The 22,865-nt window shown below is 45.0% G+C and overlaps 1 protein-coding gene across 1 annotated transcript in view; it reads left to right on the top strand.

Moving 5' to 3' along the window:
* LOC109910529 (chloride channel protein ClC-Kb-like) overlaps window positions 1–22,865 on the top strand; it is a 69,007-nt gene that overhangs the window by 13,059 nt on the left and 33,083 nt on the right. Inside the window, 9 exon segments of the mRNA XM_020509738.2 lie at window positions 2,071–2,199; window positions 6,783–6,922; window positions 10,551–10,628; window positions 10,761–10,839; window positions 12,491–12,616; window positions 14,821–14,905; window positions 16,536–16,637; window positions 18,337–18,421; window positions 20,412–20,591. Of these exon segments, the coding sequence (XP_020365327.2) occupies window positions 2,071–2,199; window positions 6,783–6,922; window positions 10,551–10,628; window positions 10,761–10,839; window positions 12,491–12,616; window positions 14,821–14,905; window positions 16,536–16,637; window positions 18,337–18,421; window positions 20,412–20,591 (1,004 nt within the window).

Here is a 22,865-nt window from a genome sequence, read left to right as displayed (position 1 = left end):
GGATCAGTTTCATTTCTTTTGATCACTCAACTCGATAGACTGAATGGCCATAATCTTTCTACAGTTTCTTAAGGTTCTATGAACTGTCAAAAGTCGATATAAATGCAAGTCTTTTTCTAATTTCCCTTCAAGGAGAGACTGATTGGAGCAAAATCTACCATGCCTGATTAATATATAACTTCAGTAGTTGGTGTGATAAACAAGGCCAGAGTGACCAATTAACCATTGTAAAGATTGGGTAAACAGCTTAGCTTTTGCCAGGGTCAGAGAGCAGATAGATAGCGAAGACTATGAAATCCACCTCTGAAATCAACAACCAGGAAGGTGTTTTTTCACAATTAGTTGGAAAGATTGACAGAGAGAAAGGACAAAGCTACTGTCTAGTGTATAGTTTGATTATCTCTGTTATGAGGTTTGATCTGCAGGCTAGAAGCCCATGCTAATTCTCTGGGTTCAATCCCACCACAGGGCTGGCAAAGTTTAAATTCACTTAATGTAGGCATCGCTGGCAGGGCCATCATTTATTACTCAACCTAATAGCCTTTGAACTGGGTAACATGCTAGGCCATTTCAATTAATCAACTACATTGCTGTAAATGTGGAGTCACATGTAAGGATAGGAGACACTCCTCCCTAAAGGACTTTACTGAACAAGATGGGTTTTCTGAAAATCAACGATGGTCATCATTACTGAGACAAGCCAGATTTTAATATTGCTAATTGTTAATCACTGTGGGATGTTGAAGAGGAGGAACAAAGGCCAATATTTAGCACTCTGTTTGTGGGATCCTGCTGTGCATAATTTGGTTGTCATCATTTCCACATTATAACAGTGACATCACTGGCTGTAAGGCATTTTGGGATGCCCTGTTACAAATCCACTGCCCTTCCCCAGAAAACACTAGGCTAGCGAGGCAACCTGTATTGAATTGATAGATGGGGTGGTTAAGTCAGCGTATGGGATACTTGTCTTTATTATTCAAGGCATTGAATACAAGAGCAATGAGGTTATGATGGAGCTCTATATAACATTCAGAAAGGGTCCAGACCCAAAACGTCAGCTTTCCTGCTCCTCTGATGCTGCCTGGCCTGCTGTATTCATCCAGCTCTACACCTTGTTATCTCAGACTCCAGCATCAGCAGTTCCTACTATCTCTGTTGTTTTCCTTAGAGCAGAGAAGGCTGAGGGGAACCTAATAGAGGTGTACAAATGTCTGAGAGGCATAGAAAGGGTAGATAGGGAGAAACATTTCCCCTTAGTATAGAGATCGATGACCGGGGGCACAGTTTTAAGATCATAAGATATAGGAGCAGAATTAGGTCGTTTGGCCCATTGAGTCTGCTGACATTCAATCATGGCTGATAGGATTAGGATTGGGTAATGTCCTAGGATTAGGGGTGGGGTAAAGTCCTTAAAGGTGAGGAGCAGGAGGTTTAGAGGGGATTTGAAGAAATGGATGATGATTATCTGGAACTCACTGCCTGAAGTGTGGTAGAGGCAGGAAACCCCAAGACATTTCAGAACTTTGCAGATGAAAACTTGTAGCACCATAACAAACTTGGCCATGGGGCAATGCTAGGAAAGGGAATTAGAACAGATGAATGTTTGATGACCAATGTGGGGACAATGGATCAAACAGCCCCTTTCTCTTCAGTAAAATCTCAATGGCTATGGAACAGGAAATATCATATGGCAAGGTTGATAGCTGGTGGAGGAGGAGCAATAAAAGCTTGGTATAATCTATGAAAAGTGGATGGCTGGGGTAGTCTCTATCCATAGGCAGTCTTCACTTTTGTTATGGTCTGATTGAGAGAGTTTACCTGTAAGGACTCCATGTGCAGTGTATATACAATGTTGTGACTCTACCTGCCAGTTAGTCCGCAAGCTGCACACACTAATCAATTGGTGTTGTAATGTCTACTTCATCACTGCTTTACAGTTTGAAATAAACTAGCCCACAGAGTTAATCGAACCCTGGTGAGCAATTGATTATCATCATTAACGGGGACAACTTCATGTAAAATTAGCCACCAATTTTCACTTCCTCCTTCTTCTTTTCTCTGTATTAGCCAACCTGTGGGTCTATGACACACTGGAAAATTATCGGTACCTGCAGTACTTCTCCTGGGTGCTTTATCATGTCATTCTCACCATGGTGTCTGCTGGCGTGGCCAAGTACATCTCACCACAGGCCGCAGGTATGTGCTCTCTGCCAACATCCATGCCCCTGGGGGGAGGGGCTGAGGGTCCATGAGCGGGGTCAGTGCGAAAGTGGACTTTGCCGAGCGGGACTGCTCAAGTTCTGCAGCCACTTGAACGGTCACCCCCGAGTCAAAGGGTCAGCAAATCTGACTGTCACTCCCTGTGCCTGATGAGGTGCTGTCTTCTAGATGAGACATTAAACAAAGGACCAGTCAGTGTCATTACAGGTGAATGTATAAGAAGCCGTGTCACCATTTGCGAACAAATAAAGGTCTCAAATTTTTGTAGTGCCTCTCAAGACCACAAGACACGTCAAAGGGTTTTACAGCTAATTATACACTTTTTGAAGCAGTCACAGCTGCAGTGTAGGAAAATAGCAGCCAATTGGCATACAGCAATGTGATAATGCTTTTGCAGTATTGAGTGATGGACAAATATAGGCCAGAGCGTTGGTGGGATCTTTTAGAACCATCCAAGCAGGATTTTAGTTTATTCTTTCCTGCAACAGGGGTGGGTAAGGACGACCGATTTCCTTCTCTAAAGGACATTAGTGAACCGGATAGGTTTTTAACAACAGTCAATCAGCCAATGATAGTTGTCACTGTCACCATTATCATTTGTACCAAAACACTAGAGTAGGCCTTCTCAAAAAAAAAGTCAAGTCCCTAAGTGGACACCCAAACTAAACATTTAGGTTCACCAGGACCAGGGCGATCATAATCATCTTACCAGCAGGACAGACCCAGCAGAAGGGGCGGCACAGTGGGATACAGTCGGGAGGGTGTTGCTGTAGGAGTCCTCAACATTGACTCCGGACCCCATGAAGTCTCACGGCTTCAAGTTAAACATGGGCAAGGAAACCTCCTGCTGGTTACCACATACCGTCCTCCCTCAGCGAATGAATCAGTACTCCTCCATGTTGAACAACACTTAGAGGAAGCACTGAGGATGGCAAGGGCACAAAATGTACTCTGGGTGGAGGATTTCAATGTCCACCACCAAGAGTGGTTCTGCAGCAGTACTACTGATCGAGCTGGTCGGGTCTGAAAGGACATAGCTGCTAGACTGGATCTGCAGCAGGTGGTGAGAGAACCAACAAGAGGGTAAAACATGCTTGACCTCATCCTTACTAATCTGCCAGCTGCAGTTGCATCTGTCAGTGATGGTATCGGTAAGAGTGACCATTGCACAATCCCACCTTCACATTGAGAACAACCTCCATCATGTTGTGTGGCACTGTCACCGTGCTAAATGGGACAGATTTCACACAGATCTAGCAACTCAAAACTGGGCATCCATGAGGCATTGTGGGCCATCAACAACAGCAGAATTGTACTCCAGCACAATCTGTAACCTCATGGCACAGCATATCCCCCACTCACCATTACCATCAAGCCAGGGGATCAACCCTGGTTCAACGAAGAGTGCAGGAGGGCATGCCAGGAGCAGCACCAGGCATACCTGAAGATGGGGTATCAACCTGGTGAAGCCACCAAACAGGACTACTTGCACACCAAACAGCGAAAGCAGCAAGTGATAGACAGAGCTAAGCGATCCCACAACCAACGTATCAGATCTAATCTCTGCAGTCTTGCCACATCCAGTCGTGAACGGTGGTGGACAATTAAACAACTCACTGGAGGAGGAGACTCCACAAATATCCCCATCCTCAATGGTGGAAGAGCCCAGCACATCAGTGCAAAAGATAAGGCTGAAGCATTCGCTGCGATCTTCAGCCAGAGGTGCCGAGTGGATGGTCCATCTCAGCCTCCTCCAGTGGCCCCCAGCATTACAGATACCAGTCTTCAGCCAATTCGATTCACTCCACGTGATATCAAGAAACGGTTGGAGACACTGGATACTGCAAAGGCTACGGGCCTGACAACATTCCGGCAATAGTACTGAAGACTTGTGCTCCAGAACTTTCTGCTCCCTTATCCAAGCTGTTCCAGTACTGTTACAACACTGGTACATACCTGACAATGTGAAAAATTGCCCAAGTATGTCCTGTATACAAAAAGCAGGACAAATCCAACCCGGCCAATTACCGCCCCATCAGTCTGCTCTCGATCATCAGTAAAGTGATGGAAGGTGTCAGTAACAGTGCTATCAAGCAGCACCTGCTCAGCAATAACCCGCTCAGTGACGCCCAGTTTGGGTTCCTCCAGGGCCACTCAGCTCCTGACCCCATTACAGCCTTGGTTCAAACGTGGACAAAGGAGCTGAATTCCAGAGGTGAGGTGAGAGTGACAGCCCTTGATATCAAGGCTGCATTTGACAGAGTGTGGCATCAAGGAGCCCTAGAAAAACTGGAATCAGTGGGTATCAAGGGGCAAACGCTCCGGTGGTTGGAGTCATACCTGACACATAGGAAGATGGTTGTGGTTGTGGGAGGTCAATCATATCAGCTCCAGGACATCTCTGCAGGAGTTCCGCAGGGTAGTGTCCTAGGCCTAACCATCTTCAGCTGCTTCATCAATGACCTTCCATCCATCATAAGTTCAAAATTGGGAATGTTCGCCGATGATTGCACAATGTTCAGCACCATTCGCGGCTCCTCAGATACTGAAACAGTCCATGTTCAAATGCAACAAGATCTGGACAATATCCAGGCTTGGGCTGACAAGTGGCAAGTGACATTCACGCCACACAAATGCCAGGCTATGACCATCACCAACAAGAGACAATCTAACCATTGCCCTTTGACATTCAATGGTGTTACCATCACTGAATCCCCCCACTATCAACATCCTGGGGAGTTTTCATTGACCATAAACTGAACTGGACTCACCACATTAACACAGTGGCTACAACAGCAGGTCAGAAGCTATGGATACTGGGGCAAGTAACTCACCTCCTGACTCCTCAACCCTGTCCACTATCTACAAGGCACAAGTCAAGAGTGTGATAGAACACTCCCCACTTGCCTGGATGAGTGCAGCCCCAACAACACTCAAGAAGCTTGACACCATCCAGGACAAAGCAGCCCGCTTGATTGGCACCACATCCACAAGCATCTACTCCCTCCGCCACCGATGCTCAGTAGCAGCAGTGTGTACTATCTACAAGATGCACTGCAGAAATTCACCAAAGATCCTCAGTCAGCACCTTCCAAACCCATGACCACTTCCATCTAGAAGGACAAGGGCAGCAGACATATGGGAACACCACCACCTCCAAGTTCCCCTCCAAGCCACTCACCATCCTGACTTGGAAATGTATCGCCGTTCCTTCACTGTCACTGGGTCAAAATCCTGGAATTCCCTCCCTAACAGCATTGTGGGTCAGCAGGTGGACTGCAGCGGTTCAAGAAGGCAGCTCACCCCCACCTTCTCAAGGGCAACTAGGGATGGGCAAGAGATGCTGGCCAGCCAGCGATGCCCACATCCTACAAATGAGTAGAAAACAAAATGCTGCACAAATACCAGGAAATGACCATCTCCAACAAGAAAGAGTCTAACCATTTCCTTTGACATTCAACAGCATTACTGTTGCTGAGTATCTCACTATCAACATCCTGGAGTTTATCATTGAACAGAAACTGAAGTGGCCCATGTACATATTGTGCCTACAAGACCAGGTCAGAGACTGAAAATATTGTCAGGGGTAACTCACCTCCTGACTCCCCAAAGCCTGTATTCATGTACAAGACATGAGTCAGGACTGTGATGGAATACTTCCCACTTGGATGGGTACTTCTCGAAAAACACTGAGGACACTTGACATTGTCTGTGACAAAGCAGTGATTGGCACCCCATCCAGCATCTTCAGCATTCACGCCCTCCACTACCAAATTTGAGCAGCAGCAGTATGTGCCATCTACAATATGCAGTGCAGAAATTCACCTAGAGTCCTTCGACTGCATTTTCCAAACCTGTGAGCTCTTCCATCTAGAAGGACAAGGCCGCAGATGCATGGGAACATCACCATCTGCAGGTTCCCTTCCAAACCACTTGCCATCTTGACTTCGAAATATATCGCCGTCCCTTCAGTGTTGCTAGGTCAAAATCCTGGAACTCCCTTCACCCGTGGGGGTGACCCAAGGACTGCAGTGGTTTGGGAAAACAGCACGTCACCACCTTCTCAAGGACAATTACGAATGGGCAACTAACGTTGGTCTTTCCAGCAACATCCACATACCATGCAAGTACAATTAAAATTGCTGGCATTTATATACAACATCAGCTTCCACCCATCCCTCTTCATCAAACTCTCTCTCAGCATCTCTGAGACATGCTCCTTCTCCAGCACTGAAAGACTGAAGACTTGCCCTTTCAATCTTTCCTGATAGCTTTATCTAGTTTAGTCTCAAACTGGAAGACATTTGACCCAATAAGCCATGACACCAAACCTTTGACATACAGCTCTTAATATGATCTGTAGTTTATTATTTCAGCCAAAGAGAAAGCTTGACACCAAATCAATCCACAGGTTAAAATTTAAGTACATGTCAGAATAAATTTTGCTCACCTCCTTCAGATACGTATCAAGGTAACTGACTGTTTTGTACATAGTGTCAATGCAGTTTTATTTTCTCTGTGCTGCTGGTATTTGTTTTTGCTTCTCGTTCTTGTGCCAGGGTCTGGCATTCCAGAGCTGAAGGTTACCTTGCGAGGCGTGGTGCTGGATGAGTTCTTTACCTTCAGGACCTTTATAGCCAAGCTCATCGGCGTCATCTGCACCCTGGCAGCTGGAAGTACCATTTTCTTAGGCAAAGTGGTAAGTGGGCACTGCATATCAACGGCATGTTAGTTTCATTGCTAAGATACAGTGGTAAAGGGCATTGCTTAATTGAGTACCTAGAAAACCTACAGAGGGTGATGGCCGGAAAATGGGAGGATAGTAGATAGGAAACTGTTACGTTTTCATGAATGAAACTATTATCAAGAAAAGCATGTGTCTCTTATTTCATGTTTTATTAATTGGCTTGGTATTGAATTAACACTGATGGCTGGTATGAGTTGTCCTTGCATTGTTGGAAGGGGCGGTTTATGATGTTGTGGTCATACCTCTATCTTACTGGGTTCAACCAATGTTGGTTAATGTTCCTTCCTCATCACACACTCATTATTATGGACTGGAAACTTAATTGGACCACATAGGCTGAGTGTTAGGCATTTTCTCTTTTTCCAGAGAATAGTGAGCCTTGAGAATGTGTTGACAGCTATTTGGTTGGTATTGACTCACTGTCATAAGACCATAAGACATAGGAACAGAAGTGGGCCATTCAGCCTGTCAAGTCTTCTCCACTGTCAGTGAGATCATGGCTCATCTGATAATCTTTGACTCCTGTGCCTTTTCCTGCCTTCTCTCCAAATTCTGATTCCCTTCCTGATTAAAAATGTGTCTATCTCAGTCTTGATTATACTCCCACTACAGCCTCTACAGCCCTTTATGGTAGATTCACTGCCCTCTGACAGGAACAAACCCTCTTCATCTCTGCTCTAAATGGGTGACCTCTTACTCTGAGATTATGCCCTCTTGTCTTATGCTCTCCCACAAGGGGAAACAACCTCTCCTCATCTACCCTATCAAGTCCTAGCAGAATCTTGTATGTTTCAATAAGGTCACCTCTCATTCTTCAGGCCCAACCTACTCAACCTATCCTCATAAGACAATCCATCCATGCACACATTGACCTAGTGAGCCTTCTCTGGACTAAGTTCTGAGGAAGGGTCACCGGACCTGAAATGTTAACTCTTTTTCTTCACAGGTGCTGCCAGACCTGCTGAGTTTTTCCAGCAACTTCTGTTTTTGTTCCTTCTCTGGACTGCCTCCAACGCCAGTCTATCTTTCCTTAGATAAGGGACCCAAAACTATTCACAGTATTCTAGGTGTAGTTGTAGCAGTGCCTTGTAAAGGTTTAGCAAGACTAACCTATTGTACACTCTTTTCCCTTTGAAATGAAAGCCAGCATTCCATTTGCCGTCCCTACTACCTGCAACCTTTTTGTGATTCATTCATGAGGACTCCCAAATCCCTCAGTGCTGCAGCTCTCTGCAGTCTTTCTTCATTGAAATGATATCCAGCTCCCCATTCTTGCTGCTAAAGTGTATAAGCTCACATTTTCCCCACATTATATTCCTTCCGCCAACGTTGTGTCTTCAAGGAACAAGTGGATGGATTTCTGAGTGGGGGAGGGAATGCATTGTAGGGTAAAGTAGTCATTCTCATTAGTGCTCAATTGAAGTGATCACTCTAATTACTCTCAGTTGCCAGAAGAGATGGGTTTTCATCGGCTTTTCAGGGCTACCAGGGAGTTAGTGGAGGGGGAGCATAAAGGAATTTTCTTAGTCTCATCCCTGAGGTACGGAGTGGGTTTGATGGTACCGGCTGGGTTTCTCCTGCCCAACAATATTGGTTTCAGATTTCCACTGGGCACCGTCTTACCATTTACCTTTGAAATTTCCAGCAGAGATCTTTTAGAATTTGGGCTCACAATTTCCCAACACCCACTACCACCAGGCCAGCTAACCCCTGCCAGCAGTGGTGTTATGGACCAGACCAGACCAGACCCCTCAAAGTATTTTAAGGTAGCCTAGACCCTAACTTTTTCTTATTTTAAAGGCAAATATAAAGTGCTGTGTTCCAGATGCAATTCGATTCTTCGAACTACTGGACGTTAAGCAAACACTGTAGTTAAAACACAACAAAAGAAAGGAGAACTTAGAATAACTTAACTGTATTGGTAAACCTAACAGAATAATAGATACACTAACGATTACTAATTAACCATTTCAATATAGTAACATTCCATAAATGCACACCTTGGCAAAAGGGCAAATTCAGAAAACAGATTTTGTCTCACATGCAATCCAGTAGCTTAGGAAGACAGCCCCGAGCTTTTGGCTATAATTGAGACAAGGGAAAATAGCTTCCACTTCTTCAAGCCCACCACAGCAACTGCTGAAAGCTAAGTAAGAATCCTAGATCCGTGAAAGCTTGACTGCACCCAGTCAGGGTGCTTCTATTGTTCCAACTTAAAAAAAATCCACAGGGCCTCACAAGTTGTTTATCTTCTCATAGCAGCTCGGTACCTGTCTCCCAATATCTCCCTAAAAGAAACCAGGACAAAACACACTTCTTAAAGCCCCAGCATCACAACAGTGGGTACTTGTAAAGGCAACCAAGTGTTTCAAGCTGTGGTTAAGTACGAGTTGGCAAGATTCGCCTAAACAGTAGTGGCTTTTATAGGTCATTAAAACAAAATGCCACCTGACTGGACAAATTTCTGGTGACCCAGTCAAATCCATTATTGGTTTATTTCATGATTTCTTCAAGTCAGTCTCCATTACAGCCAAAGGCTGAGTTGAAATTAGCTTCCTTGAGATTATCTATAGTTTAAACTACCCCTCTCCAGTTGATATAAAGATCCATCTAATCATCGTTAATTTCCAGTATACTGTTATAATCCTGCTTCATTTGTGCTGCACAGAGAGCCTTGAGTGTGTCTGTACTAGTCAAGGTGCCAAGGATTTGACAAGTCAGACAGAGTTCGTCCATTCTTTGTTACCTGGCGCGGTGTCTAATTATGTTTCATGATCACTCCTGTAAAGATCTATGATTTGTTATTCTATTGCAAATGCACTTGAGTGTATAGAATGATACAGCACAGAAGGAACCCATTGCTGGAGGTTAAAGCAGTAACGGGCCATTTGGAGAGTGGTAGACCTGTCAATGGTGTATCTTCACCGCCCATCTCCAGACAGCCACCGTTTCACACAGCACTGAGGCTAGACATCTTGTGCTTTTTTAAAATCTCTTTATTGTTTCATGCAATTGGACATCACTAGCAAGCCCAGCATTTGTTGCCCATCTCAGGTAAGGAGATGCCAGGTAAGGATGGCAGATTTTCACCCCTAAAATCAATTTTGCGATGATTGCTCCACCATTGCTGAGAGGTAACTTTCAATTCTGGATGGTTTGTTAATTGAATTTAAATTCCACCAGCTGCCATGGCGGGATTTGACACCGTGCCCCCAGAACTTTAGCCGAGACCTCTGGATTTCTAGCGATATTACCACCACGCCGCTGTCTCCTCATGTAGTGTTGTGTTCCTATCTCTGGACCAGATGCTGTGCTGTGGGACTGGATGGACACAGAATGTGTGTCATAATCTTCAGAAAATTGTCTGCAACAGTCTGTAAATCCAAACAATAAGCTGCTGGCAGACAGTGGACAGTTTTCCAGTCAGGTAGAACTATGTCGTAGCCACGTCACCACAGCCTGCTCCTGTTAAAGGACACCATTCTTATTCCAGGAGGAGTGTCTTACATGCAGTACCAAGCCTGACCTTATCGTTAGGGAGTGGCAGTGTTCACACTGAATGGCTTCTTGTTGTTTGCAGGGCCCCTTTGTTCACATGGCAACCATCCTCGCCACGTTGCTGGGAAAGGTCATGGTCAAATTCGCAGGAACCAAAGAGGTAACCCCAGACTAAGAAACATTAGCTAGTAAGAATTAGGTCTTAGATCAGCAACTGAGGGGCTGAACGGCCTTTTCCTTGCTTCTGAGTCGTGCAAGGGGCCCATGACTTTTCTTCTTGTCCTCTGTGCAGAATAAAGGACGCAAGTATGAAATGCTGATCGCTGGCGCTGCGGTGGGTGTCGCTTGTTGCTTTGTAGCACCAGTTGGAGGTAAGGACCTTGTGTCTTAATTCCTCCCATTCTTCCCAACCATTGCCCTGTGAAGAAAGGATGTACAGGCTAGGCCTATATCTGCTGGAATTTAGAACAGTAAGAGATGACTTGGTTCAACCCAATTGGAATAGATAAGATAGAAGCAGGGAGGTTGTTTCCACTGGCAAGTGAAACTAGAGCTAGGGAGCATAGCCTCAAAATAAGGGGGAGGCAGATTTAGGACTGAGATGAGGAGAAACTTCTTCACCCAAAGGGTTATGAATCTGTGGAATCCTCTGCCTAGTGAAGCAGTTGAGGCTACCTCGAGGCAGAGATAGGCAGATTTTTGAGCAGTAAAGGAATTAAGGGCTATGGTGAGCGGACGGGTTAAGTGGAGCTGAATCCATGAAAAAGATTATCCATGATCTTACTGAATGGCGGAGCAGGCTCGAGGGGTCAGATGGCCTACTCCTGCTCCTATTTCTTATGTTCTTATGTTCAAACATCTTGATAGGGCGGCTGAGGAAGAGATGTTTCGTCCTCTAGATGATCCTAGAACTAGGGCCACTGCGTTCAGTTTCATATACCTGGCCAGCATGGACGAGTTGGGCGAAAGTTCTGGTGAAGTCCAAAAATGAACATGCCGGAGAAACTCTGACAGCATCTATGGAGAGGGAGAGAAACCAAGTTCAGGTTTTGAGTCCAACATGACTCTTCTAGTGACGTCCTGCTCCACCATGTTTCTGTGTGTAGGATAAAGGTTACTTCCTCACACCAACACAGTGTCTGCTTAAGACTCATGATATTTACGCAGGTCATTGCAGACAGCAGAGTCTGGAATCAAACATAGATCTTCTCAGGAAAGGATGATCAGACTGGGTCTCTTTTCTCTTAGAATGATAAAGCTGAGGGCTGACTTCATATTGAGCATGAAAGTGATGAAAGATTTTGATAGAGCGGATCTAGAAACAGAGTTTCCTTTTGAGTCGGAAGAGCAGAACTAGAGGCCGTTAGTATAAGATAGTCCCCAGTTGGGAATCATGAGAAATGTGTCCTGCCAGAGAGTGTTACCACAAGGAGTACAGATGAAGAAGAGTTTATATAAGCATGTGTGGGATAAGGGGAGTGTTCTCCAAACCTTTTCCCAGCATGACCCATTCTAATTCCCCAGAATTCACATGTTGTTGGGCGGGAGGGGAGATCTGATAAGGTGGGGGGCATCCAGGTGTGAATTTGAGCTTTAGCCATTGAGCAGAGTGTGGAGGGGCCACAGGGAGGCTGTGCGAGTTTTAAGCTGCAGAGTGTTTTCACTGACCCTTGCTTTGCAGCAGCATTCAGGCGTCAAAAAGCTGTCTGCTGGGCCATGCCAGCTGGTAGGAAGAAAAACAAGGATTTGTTATTTGGCTGCCTCGGAGTTCACAACAGTTTGATTGTCCGTTGGCAGGCGGTAAGAGAGAAGGGAGAATTTCCTGGTCAGCCAAAACCGTGAAATATCCTCGGCAGGTTGAAAAGCTCCAAGTATTGGATCAAACATCACCCTCATACTCAGCCACTGTAAGAGAGAGATGCCTCTCTTGAGAGGTGTGTTGTGTCCCTTTATTAGCTGTAGAATTGTTCCAATTGCTTCAGTGATGGACCCACCTTTTTTCCTCTTCTCTCCCTGCCCCAGGAGTCTTGTTCAGCGTGGAGACAACGGCCACTCACTTTGCCGTACGGAATTATTGGAGGGGATTCTTTGCTGCAACGTGTGCTGCTCTGATGTTTCGGGTGCTGGCTGTGGTAAACAACGAACACGGTACTGCTCTGGAGTTACTAAATATCTAGGCTTCAGATACAACAGAAGAAACATGGTGCCATGTTACCGGGTGGAAATGTCCCTGCTTCAGACCCTGGCCCATCTTGTTAAAAATATCTCTGGAGTGACCACTCACCCCATCTGGGGAAATACCCTCGTCTCATCTTCAATCCTTAAATAATTGAATATTGCTGCAAAAGACACATTTTGTCAAAGTTTTCTCATCAGGACAATTTGCAAGAATATCAGTGTGTATGGGGAAACCAACATTTGTGCTGAATGAGAGAAGAGTGCTGACTGGTTGGCCAGTAAACCCCAATTGGTAGAGATGTTGCCTTGGAGAATGTACCAGTTAAAGATGACTGATAGTCAAATGCGTTTGTTTTAACACAACAAATTAGATGGCAGCCATTTGCGGGTGCATTTCTCAGGGCATGCCTTAACCAATCAGAATCAACTTTCTGCTTTAAAATTTAAACATAGCTTGATAGTAAATCGTCAGTCATGATTTGTCCAGGGCAACATCGCTACCAATCAGGGTTTACAAGCCAACCAATCAGCACGCTTCTCTGTCCTCTTGCAAATTATCCTGATCTGTGCAAGACAAAAAGCTTTGTTAAAATGTGTTCTTTTTCACCAATACTCAAATTCTACAACACCAAACAACTGTCTCTAATTCTTCATAATCAAAACAAAATGGGGGGAAATAGCACTCCAATGTTTTCATTTTTTCACATGTCACTTGCTGCAATGTGTATCGATTTGTAATTCCTGGAGATTATTTAAGACCTCTTTCTCAGACTCACACAATGTGTGCCATCTAAAATCCCACTAACTGTTTCCACACCCCAGGTAAAGCCCCTTTTAGCTCTGAAGCTGCATGCCCTTTTAAGTCATGAATGGACAATACCACTAAGGTCAACATTTGTTGCCCAACCCTAGTTTCTCCCAAATTTGGTGGCTCACTTGGCCATTGCAAAGGGCAGTTGAGTCAACCCCATCTCTGTGGGTCTGGAGTCATGTGTAGGCAGGATTTGGTAAGAACAGCAAATGTCCTTCCCTGAAGAACATTAGATGGGTTTTTGCAAACATCAATGATAGTTTCATGGTTACCATTACTGAGATGGATTTTATATTCCAGATAATAGTGGGACGTTTAAACCCATGTCTCCAGAACATTAGCCTGAGCCTCGAGATTCCTAGTCCACTGGGCATTCCCACTAGACTGCCACCTCCATGTAAAATTGAAAACACTTGGCTGTTTTACAAGAATTCAGTATTTAATTGCCATTTGGAACCTGCTGACCCAGTTGGAAACATAGTGGAAGTAGGCCATTTGGATCATCTAGTCCATACAAATGCTCTAAAGAACATCCCATCCAAACCCACCCATCCCCATAATCCTGCATTTACCATTGGCCAATCCAACTAGCCTGCAGATCACTGGACACTACAGGGCAATTTAGCATGGCCAAACTACCTAACCTACATATCTTTGGACTGTGGGAGGAAACTGGAACACCCGGAGGAAATCCATGCAGACACGGGGAGAACATGCAAACTCCACACAGGCAGTCACCTGAGGGTGGAATTGAACCCAGGTCCCTGGTGCTGTGAGGCAGCAGTGCTAACCACTGAGCCGCTGTACCACCCAAGTAATGGGGGCAGATCTTTAAATCTGACTTTAATTCCCCTTATTCATGGGGACAGGGCCTTGAGAAGATGGTGGTGGGCAGTTTTCTTGAATCTCAGAGCCCTTGAGGTTTAGGTGCACACATACAGTTTTATTCTAATCCATTCTTCCATGGGATGTGTGCACATGTCTGACAAGGACAGCATTTGTTGCCCATCTCTAGTTGCCTTTGAACTGAGTGGCTTGCTGGATCATTTTAGAGTCAGCCATTTTGCTGAGGGAGACAGATGTGGGATTTTTACCGCATGTAGATGAAAGAACGGTGATATATTTCCACGTCAGGATAGTGTGTATGATTTTGAGGGGACTTTGGGCTGGGATTGGGGTTTCCCAGATGCTTGCTGCTCTTGTCTGCCTCGGTAGTGAAGGCTGCGATGGACGCTTAATAGTGTCACCTTTGAAGCTGAATTACTTGTAACTTGCCCAGTGCTTGTCCTGAATTTTCCTTATAAAAACACACTGGTGAGACACTTTAAGTGGAATTCAGCCAACGACCTTCCTGTTCCCTCAGAAACAGTGGCCGTGCTTTTCACTACCAACTGGAAGGTGGAGTTCCCCTTTGACCTGCCAGAGTTCCTTTCCTTTGCCATTCTTGGGTAAGTTTGAAAAAGTTTTACTCTTCACTGAGAAAGGGGGCGGTCTTGTGGCATTGGGGGATCGTTCCTGCCTATGAGCCAGAGGCTGCAGATTCAAGTCCCACTCTAGGGCTTGATGGCCAAGGAAGGTGTATTCATAATATGGTCAAACAGCTCAATTATCGACCCATTAATCTTTCCGAGACACGTATGGCGGGCAGAAAGAGTGGGACAATCTTCTGTTCTCAGGTTTTAGCCTCAGGCTAACAATCTGTTCTGGCAAATATGAGCCAAAGAAACAGATATTCCGTCTTCCTGTGCAGATTTGGGAAAGTTTTTTTTATTCTTTCATGGGATGAGGGTGCTGCTGGCTAGGCCACTATTTATTGCCTATCCCAGAGTGCAATTAAGAGTCAACCACATTGCCGGGATCTCATAGAATCCCTACAGTGTGGTAGCAGGCCATTCGGCCCATTAGATTCACACCGATCCTCTGAAGAGCATCCCACCCAGACCCATCATATCCCTGTAACCCTGCATTTCCCATGGCTAATTCACCTAGCCTGCACATCCCTAGACATTATGGGGCAAGTTAGCATGGCCAAGCCACCTAACCTGCACATCTTTGGACTGTGGGAGGAAACCGGAGCACCGGGAGGAAACTGGAGCAGACACAGGGAGAACGTGCAAACTCCACACAGACAGTCGTCCGAGAGTAGAATTTAACCCAGGTCCCTGGTGCTGTGAGGCAGCAGTGTCAACCACTGAGCCACCGTGCCACCCCACATTTACTCCAGACCAGGTAAGGATGACAGCTTCCTTCCCTAAAGGACATTAGTGAATGAGGTGTGTTTTTCTGACAATCGACAACGGTTTCATGGTCATCATTAGATTCTTAAATACAGATTCTTCGTTGAATTCGATATTCCACCACCTGCCGTGGTGGGATTCAAACCCGGGTCCCCAGAACACTATTTGTGTCTCTGGATTAATAGTCCCGTGATAATACCACTCGGTCATCACCTTCCCATTGTGCAAATGGGAAAATCTGTAAGGAAAGAGTCTGCATTTGCACCTCAGCTTTCACAAGCTCAGCATACTTCCAAAGCACTTTACAGTGAAAGAATTACTTTGGATGGGTAACCTAAGCAGACACGGCAGCCAATTTGTGCACAGCAAAACTCTACACGCTGTGAACGACTACATTGCCTGTGTGTTTGCTGTTGGTTGAAGGGATGACCACCAGCCCAAAAACCAGGGGCATCTCCTTCCTCTTCCCTGAATAATGCTATGGGTTCTTCAGCCACTCACCCCACCTGATAGGACTGATGGGGGTCTAGCATCACTGCCTGGCACTGGTGTGGGGGCCTCAAAATCCCGGGAATGGGGCTCCACCCAAGGAATATCTAAAGCGGAGTGGAATTCACGACTGGATCAGGCTCAACTTTGATGCCCTTGTAGTTGAACAGTTAACTGACACTAAGGCTAGGAGTGAAGCGTAAAATGAGATATTAACTCTGCATATGGAGTTGTCATTTTTTTTTTACCATGGGGTGCAGGGGTGGAATTTTGGTGAGAAAATTGCTGCAGATAAAACAAAGCTGAAATGTCCATGCTGTGAATCACCTCCTACCCTGAACCTTTCCTATAGGGTCATCTGTGGATGCCTGTGCTGTGTCTACCTGTTTTGCCACCGGAACCTCACCATATTTATGACCAACCACAAAAAGATCTCCAGGTTCATGGCCAACAAGTAGGTAACCCAAAGGAATGTCAAGACCCTTTGTTGATTTCACACTTGGCTCTCTGTAGAACTAGACCAGTCATTAGCACCATCCCTCTAGCCCTGTTCGTTTATCTCCTCAAATGGCCATCCAGTTTCTTTTGAAATCATTCAATATCTCCACTTCCACACCCCTTATGGCTAGCGAATTCCAGCTCATTCCCACTTTCTACATAAAAGCATGTGTATCTGTTATGTGAAAGCTTAAATCCAGGCCCACCCGAGTCCTTCTACTATCAACCAATGGGAAAACCTTTCCTTTCCCACCTGATCTAAACCCATCATAATCTTCAATTGAATTGCTCCTTCGCCCCAAGCAAACGACTGTGCCTTTTCCAACCTGTAGTTAAAATTCCTGAATCCCCCGATAAATCTACCCTGCACCCTGTCAACTGCACCCACATCCTTGGAGTTGGAGGATTGCAAATTTTTGGGCTTCCCGACCTCAGAGAGCTTGTTGATTCAAGGGTGAAATCGATAGATGTTGGACGCCAAGGTAATCAAAGGATGTGGAGAATAGCTGAGAAGGCGGAGATGAGGTAAAAGATCAGACCCGATCTTATTGAATGGTGGAGCGGGCTTGGAGGGCTGAATTAAAACATGAGAAATCGTAGGAAGAGAAGGCTATTCAACTCCAACAAGCCAACTCTGCCATTCAATGAGATTATGTCAGATTTTCTACTTTAACACTGTTTTATCCCGTATCCCTTGATGCTTTCAGGTTTGATAAGTTCTTGATTGCTAAGGGAATCAAGAGTTATGGAGAGAAGGCAGGAGAGTGGGGTTGAGAAACATATCAGCCATGATCGAATGGCGAAGCAGACTCGATGGGCTGAATCGCTTAATTCAGCTCCTATATCTTATGGTCTTTTAATATATAAATATCTATCGATCTCAGTCTTGAACTTCTCAATAACTGAACCATTCACATCTCTCTGGAGTAAAGAATTCCAAAGATTCACCACTGTCTGATTCATAGGGTCATACAACATGGAAACAGACCCTTCGGTCCAACCAGTCCATGCTGACCATGTTTCCAAACTAAAATAGTCCCACCTGTCTGTGCTTAGCCCATATCCTTCCAAACCTTTCCTATTTATGAACTTATCCAAATGTCTTTTAAATGTTGTAACTGTACCCACATCCACCGTTTCTTCTGGCAGTTCGTACCACACATGAACCACTCTCTCTGTAAAACGTTGTCTCTCATGCACTTTTTAAATCTTTCTCCTCTCACCTTAAAAAATACCTCCTTGGTTTGAACATCCCCAAAAGATCCTTGTCTTTCCATGTACCTCATGATTTTATAAACCTCTATAAAGTCACCTCACAAGCTCCTACACTCCAGTGAAAGAAGTCCCAGCCTTTCCAGTCTAGGAAAAACATTCCTCTTCATCTCACTCCAAAATTGCCTGCTCCTGGTTCTGAGACTGCAGCCCTGGTTCTAGACCCCCACCAACCAGGAAGAAACATCTATCATGTTAAACCCCTAAGAATTTTGTAAGTTTGATTGCAATCACCTCTCATTCTTCCAAACTACAGAGGCTGAACCTCCTCAACTGCTCCTTGGAGGACAATCCTGCCATCCCGGGAATTAGTTTGGTGAATCTTTGTTGCATTCAGTTTATGTCTTAAATTGCAAAAGAAGACAGTATTTTTGTTTCTGCAGTAAGATTCTATTCGCTGGACTTGTGGCTCTTGTATTGGCAAGTGTAACCTTTCCCCATGGAGTGGGCCAGTACATTGGTTCAAGGGTAAGCAGTGAACACTTCTCCAATATAATACAGTAGACCTACTGCTTATTGCCCATGCTCAGTTTCTATTCCTCTGTTTGCCTCTCCTTCATGTATCTATGAAGAAAGGCCTTAAACGTGGCTAGTGTGGCAGTTTCCACTGGCAGTGTGTTCCACACACCCACCACCCTCTGTGTGAAAAATTATCCCCACACTTCTCCCCCAAACTTTCCCCCTCTCACCTTGAATCTGTGCCCTCTTGTAGTTGACCTTTCCACCCTGGGAAAAAGCCTCTGACTATCCACCCCATCTAGGCCCCTCGTAATTTTGTAGACCTCAGCCCCTCAGCATCTGTCCTTCCAGCGAAAACAATCTGCGTTTATCCAACCTCTCCTCACAACTAAAACCCTCCAGACCCAGGCAACATCCTGGGAATCCTTCTCTGCACCCTCTCCAAAGCATCCATGTCCTTCTGGTAGCGTGGCGACCAGAACTGCATGCAATATTCCAAATGTGGCCTAAGTAAAGTTTTGTACAGCAGTAACTTAACTTTCCAACTGTTATATTTGATGCTGTTAGATTTTAGTGTGAAAATTCAGTGACATTTGAAAGCATTAGCTAAGTCCGAAACCAGGTGCTATAATGACTTGGTGCAAGTTTACATCCGAATCTGCCCCAAGACCAATTTTCTGTCGATCCTCACACCTCATTGATGCCAGTCACACACAGGATCATACACCATCTCTGATTGCTCTGCCATAATCAGAAATTAAACCCTAACCTGCTTGAGCAAGCCTGGGCAAGAGTCGCAGGAGCAGTTTATTAAAATAAATTGTGTGCTGTTCTCAATATTTTTCTGGATGGTTTTATTAGTTGATGGCGTTTTAGAACTTGAGGTGGGGAGAAGCAGATTAGCTGGTGTCAGAAACCCGGTACAGCATCCAGGATTAGAGCCATCCGCTAACAATTCCTGGGGACACAAGTGCCAAAAGAGGAGCCTAAATGGCCTTAAAACCATATGAATGCAACCACACATAGAAACTGGTGTTATCGCAGTGTAACTCCAAGATATATACAAAAAACAGGGAATCACACAGTTTCTTCCTTTGTTAAATTTATTTAGCTTTTCAATCACATGCACTTTTGAGACTGCAAAGTGATTATTTTAATCAAACCTTTAACAACAGATTTGTAGAACTGCTGTAACACTGTATGTGGGGAATTACAGGTTGAAGTTTCCTTGCCACTGTTCTCATCAATTTGCTGGAATTGCCTTCTTGTGAAATTTCAGTGGAGTGGGAGACAGACTGGGAAAGCATCCCAGACTCCTGGTGAAGAGGACTGAAAGGGTGGCGCGTAATTGGACAAGGGCGAGCATGCATAATTTGTTTCTTATTCCATTATCAGGATTCCTGTATTCCCATTACAAATTTCTACGTCTCCCTTTACGATGGGAAAGCTTATCATAGAATCACTGCAGTGTGGAAGCAGGCCATTCGTCCCATCGAGTCTACACTGACACTCCAAAGAGCATCCCACCCCTATCCCTGTAACCCTGCATTTCCCATGACTAACCCACCTAGCCTGCACATCCCTGGACACTATGGGTAATTCAACATAACGAATCCAAATAACCTGCACATCTTTGGACTGTGGGAGGAAAACACAGCACCCAGAGGAAACCCACGCAGACACAGGGAGAATGTGCAGGTCCCTGGTGCTGTGAGGCAGCAATGCCAACCACTGAGCCACCATGCCATCCTATGATGCTGTGTTTACACTCTCTGGTCAGTAGTGGTGCAACAGCGCCTCCAGTGGGTGGGTTGGTGAGATGTGATGACAATCTGGCAAGTTTACAGAGGTACTTTCCATTTTGGAGGGGCATGTCAGAATTAAAAATGATTGGAAGGATACCCACCAGCTGATCTTTACCTTAGTATGGATAGATGCACATTCAGTGATCAAAGCTGACATAACCTCTCTATTTTAAGTACAAGTCCTTTGCTCACAGCTCTCCATGAAGGAACATTTGGAAACATTCTTTGACAACCGTACCTGGGGCTCTGATGAGCAGATGCTGGAGAACAATACCAGGCAGCCTCCTGCCCCGACCTACAATGCCAACTGGCTTCAATGGACCCACATGAGACTTTCATCTCTGGAAATGTTAACGTTCTTTATCATCCTAAAGGTAAATAAATGATTTGTTTCAGTGACAAAATGTGCAGTTCGGAAGGAATGAGCTTTGAAGTTGCTTTAGTGTGAGGAATGGTCTGGTCTATACAGGAACATAAGATATTGGAGCAGATGTAGACCATTCGTCCCATTGAATCCAATCAATGTGATCCCCCAATCAATGTGATCATGACTGATCTTCTGCCTCAACTATGTCTTCCCATTTGCTCCCCATATCCCAAGATCCCCTTAGACACCTGTCCATCTCAGACGTACACATTTTCAAAGATGGAGCTTCTACAATCCTCTGGTGTAGACAATTCCAATAATTTATAATCGTCTAAGTAAAGAAATTTCTCCTCATCTCTGTTTTGAACGATCAACCCATTATCCTCAGATTGCATCCCTGTGTTCTATTTTGCACAGCCTCTGTCACCCCTGTCGGAATCTTGTATATTTCAATCAGGGGAGGTGATGGCCTAGTGGTATTATCACTGGATTGTTAATCCAGAGAAAACCGAAAGAATTGAGGTTCTGAGGAAGGGTCACCGGACCCGAAACGTTAACTATGATTTTTCTTCACAGATGCTGCCAGATCTGCTGAGCTTTTCCAGCAACTTCTGTTTTTATATGTGTTAATCCAGAGACCCAGGTAATGTTCTGGAGACCCAGGTTCGAATCCTGCCATTACAGATGGTGGAATTTGAATTCAATAAATATCTGGAATTAAGAGTCTAATGATGATCATAAATCCATTGTTGGTTGTTGGGAAAAACCCATCTGGTTCATTAGTGTCCTTTAGGGAAGGAAACTGCCATCCTTACCTGGTTCTGGCCTACATGTGATTCCAGACCCACAGCAATGTGGTTGACTCTTAACTGCCCTCTGGGCAATTAAGGATGGGCAATAAAGCTGCTTAGCCAGTGACCCCTCGTCCTGTGAATGAATAAAGGAAAAATAGATCAGAACACCTCTCACTCTTTTGAACTCCAGACACTATCAAATCCTTTTATTCAGCCTCCCAATATGGGACAACTCTCCCTGATCCCAGGAACCAATCTAGTGGACCTTCACTGTATAGGGCAATACAAGTACATTATTTAATTGACCAGAAACCGAAACTGAATAAATCATGCAGCTACAAGAGCAGATCAGAAGCTGGGAATCCTGTGGTGAGTAACTCACCTCCTGTCTCACAAAGCATGTCCACCATTTACAAGGTGTCAGTCAGGTGTGTGATGGAATACTCCTCATTTGCCTGAATGGGTGCAGCTCCAACAACGCATTAGAATTTCGACATGATTCAAGTCAAAGTAGCCCACTAGATTGGGCATCCCATCCAGTATTTTGAACATTCACTGCCTTTACCACTGACAAAGTTACAATGTTTAAAAGACATTTGAATAAGTACATTAATAGGAATAGTTTGGAGGGATATGGACCAAAAACAGGCACGTGGGACTATTTTAGTTTGGGAACATGGTTAGCATGGACTATTTGGACTGAAGGGTCTGCTTCCATGCTGCATGACTCTATGGCTCTATGACCCTCTGACACACAGTGACAGCAGTACGTATTATCTAAAATTTGCACTGCAACAACTCACCAGGATTACTTTGGGCAGCATCTTCCAAACCTGTGCCCTCTACCACCCAGAGGGATAAGGGCAACAGACACATAAGAACACCAGCCCTGTGAGATCCCTCCAAGCCACTCACCATCCTGACTTGGAAATATATTACTGTTCCATCAGTGTCGCTGGGTCAAAATCCTAGAACTCAGCCTCTAGCAGCATTGTGGGTACATCTGCCACCACATGGACTGCAGTGGTTCAAGATGGTGGCACACCATCACCTTGGGCAATAAATGACGGCCTGAGATGGTGGTCAATTTTTTTTCCTGAGAACCACTGACATTTCTTGGGCACTCACCCACTCCCCATGCCACCCTTCATGCCTGCTTCTCTTCATACTGCAATGCTACTACTTCATACCCATATTTCTGCCTCCATACCAACTCTATTCCCTTTGCCAATTTCACAGCCACTCATCGAATATTCGCAATAGATGAACTGCAGGAGCCACATGGAGATGAAAAAAATAAACTTCTAACATCTTACGAAGGGGCATAATTTTAAGGTGATTGGCGGAAGGTATAAGGGAGATGTCAGCCAATTTACAGGTTCTTTACATAGAGAGTGGTGGGTGCGTGGAATGCGCTGCCGGCAGTGGTAGTGGAGTCAGATACATTAGGGACATTTAAGCAACTTTTGGATAGGCACATGGATGAT

Source organism: Rhincodon typus, chromosome 45 (assembly GCF_021869965.1).
Source record: "Rhincodon typus isolate 14 chromosome 45, sRhiTyp1.1, whole genome shotgun sequence".
In the NCBI taxonomy this organism is placed as follows: domain Eukaryota; kingdom Metazoa; phylum Chordata; class Chondrichthyes; order Orectolobiformes; family Rhincodontidae; genus Rhincodon; species Rhincodon typus.
This window is presented reverse-complemented; position numbering and strand designations above follow the sequence as displayed.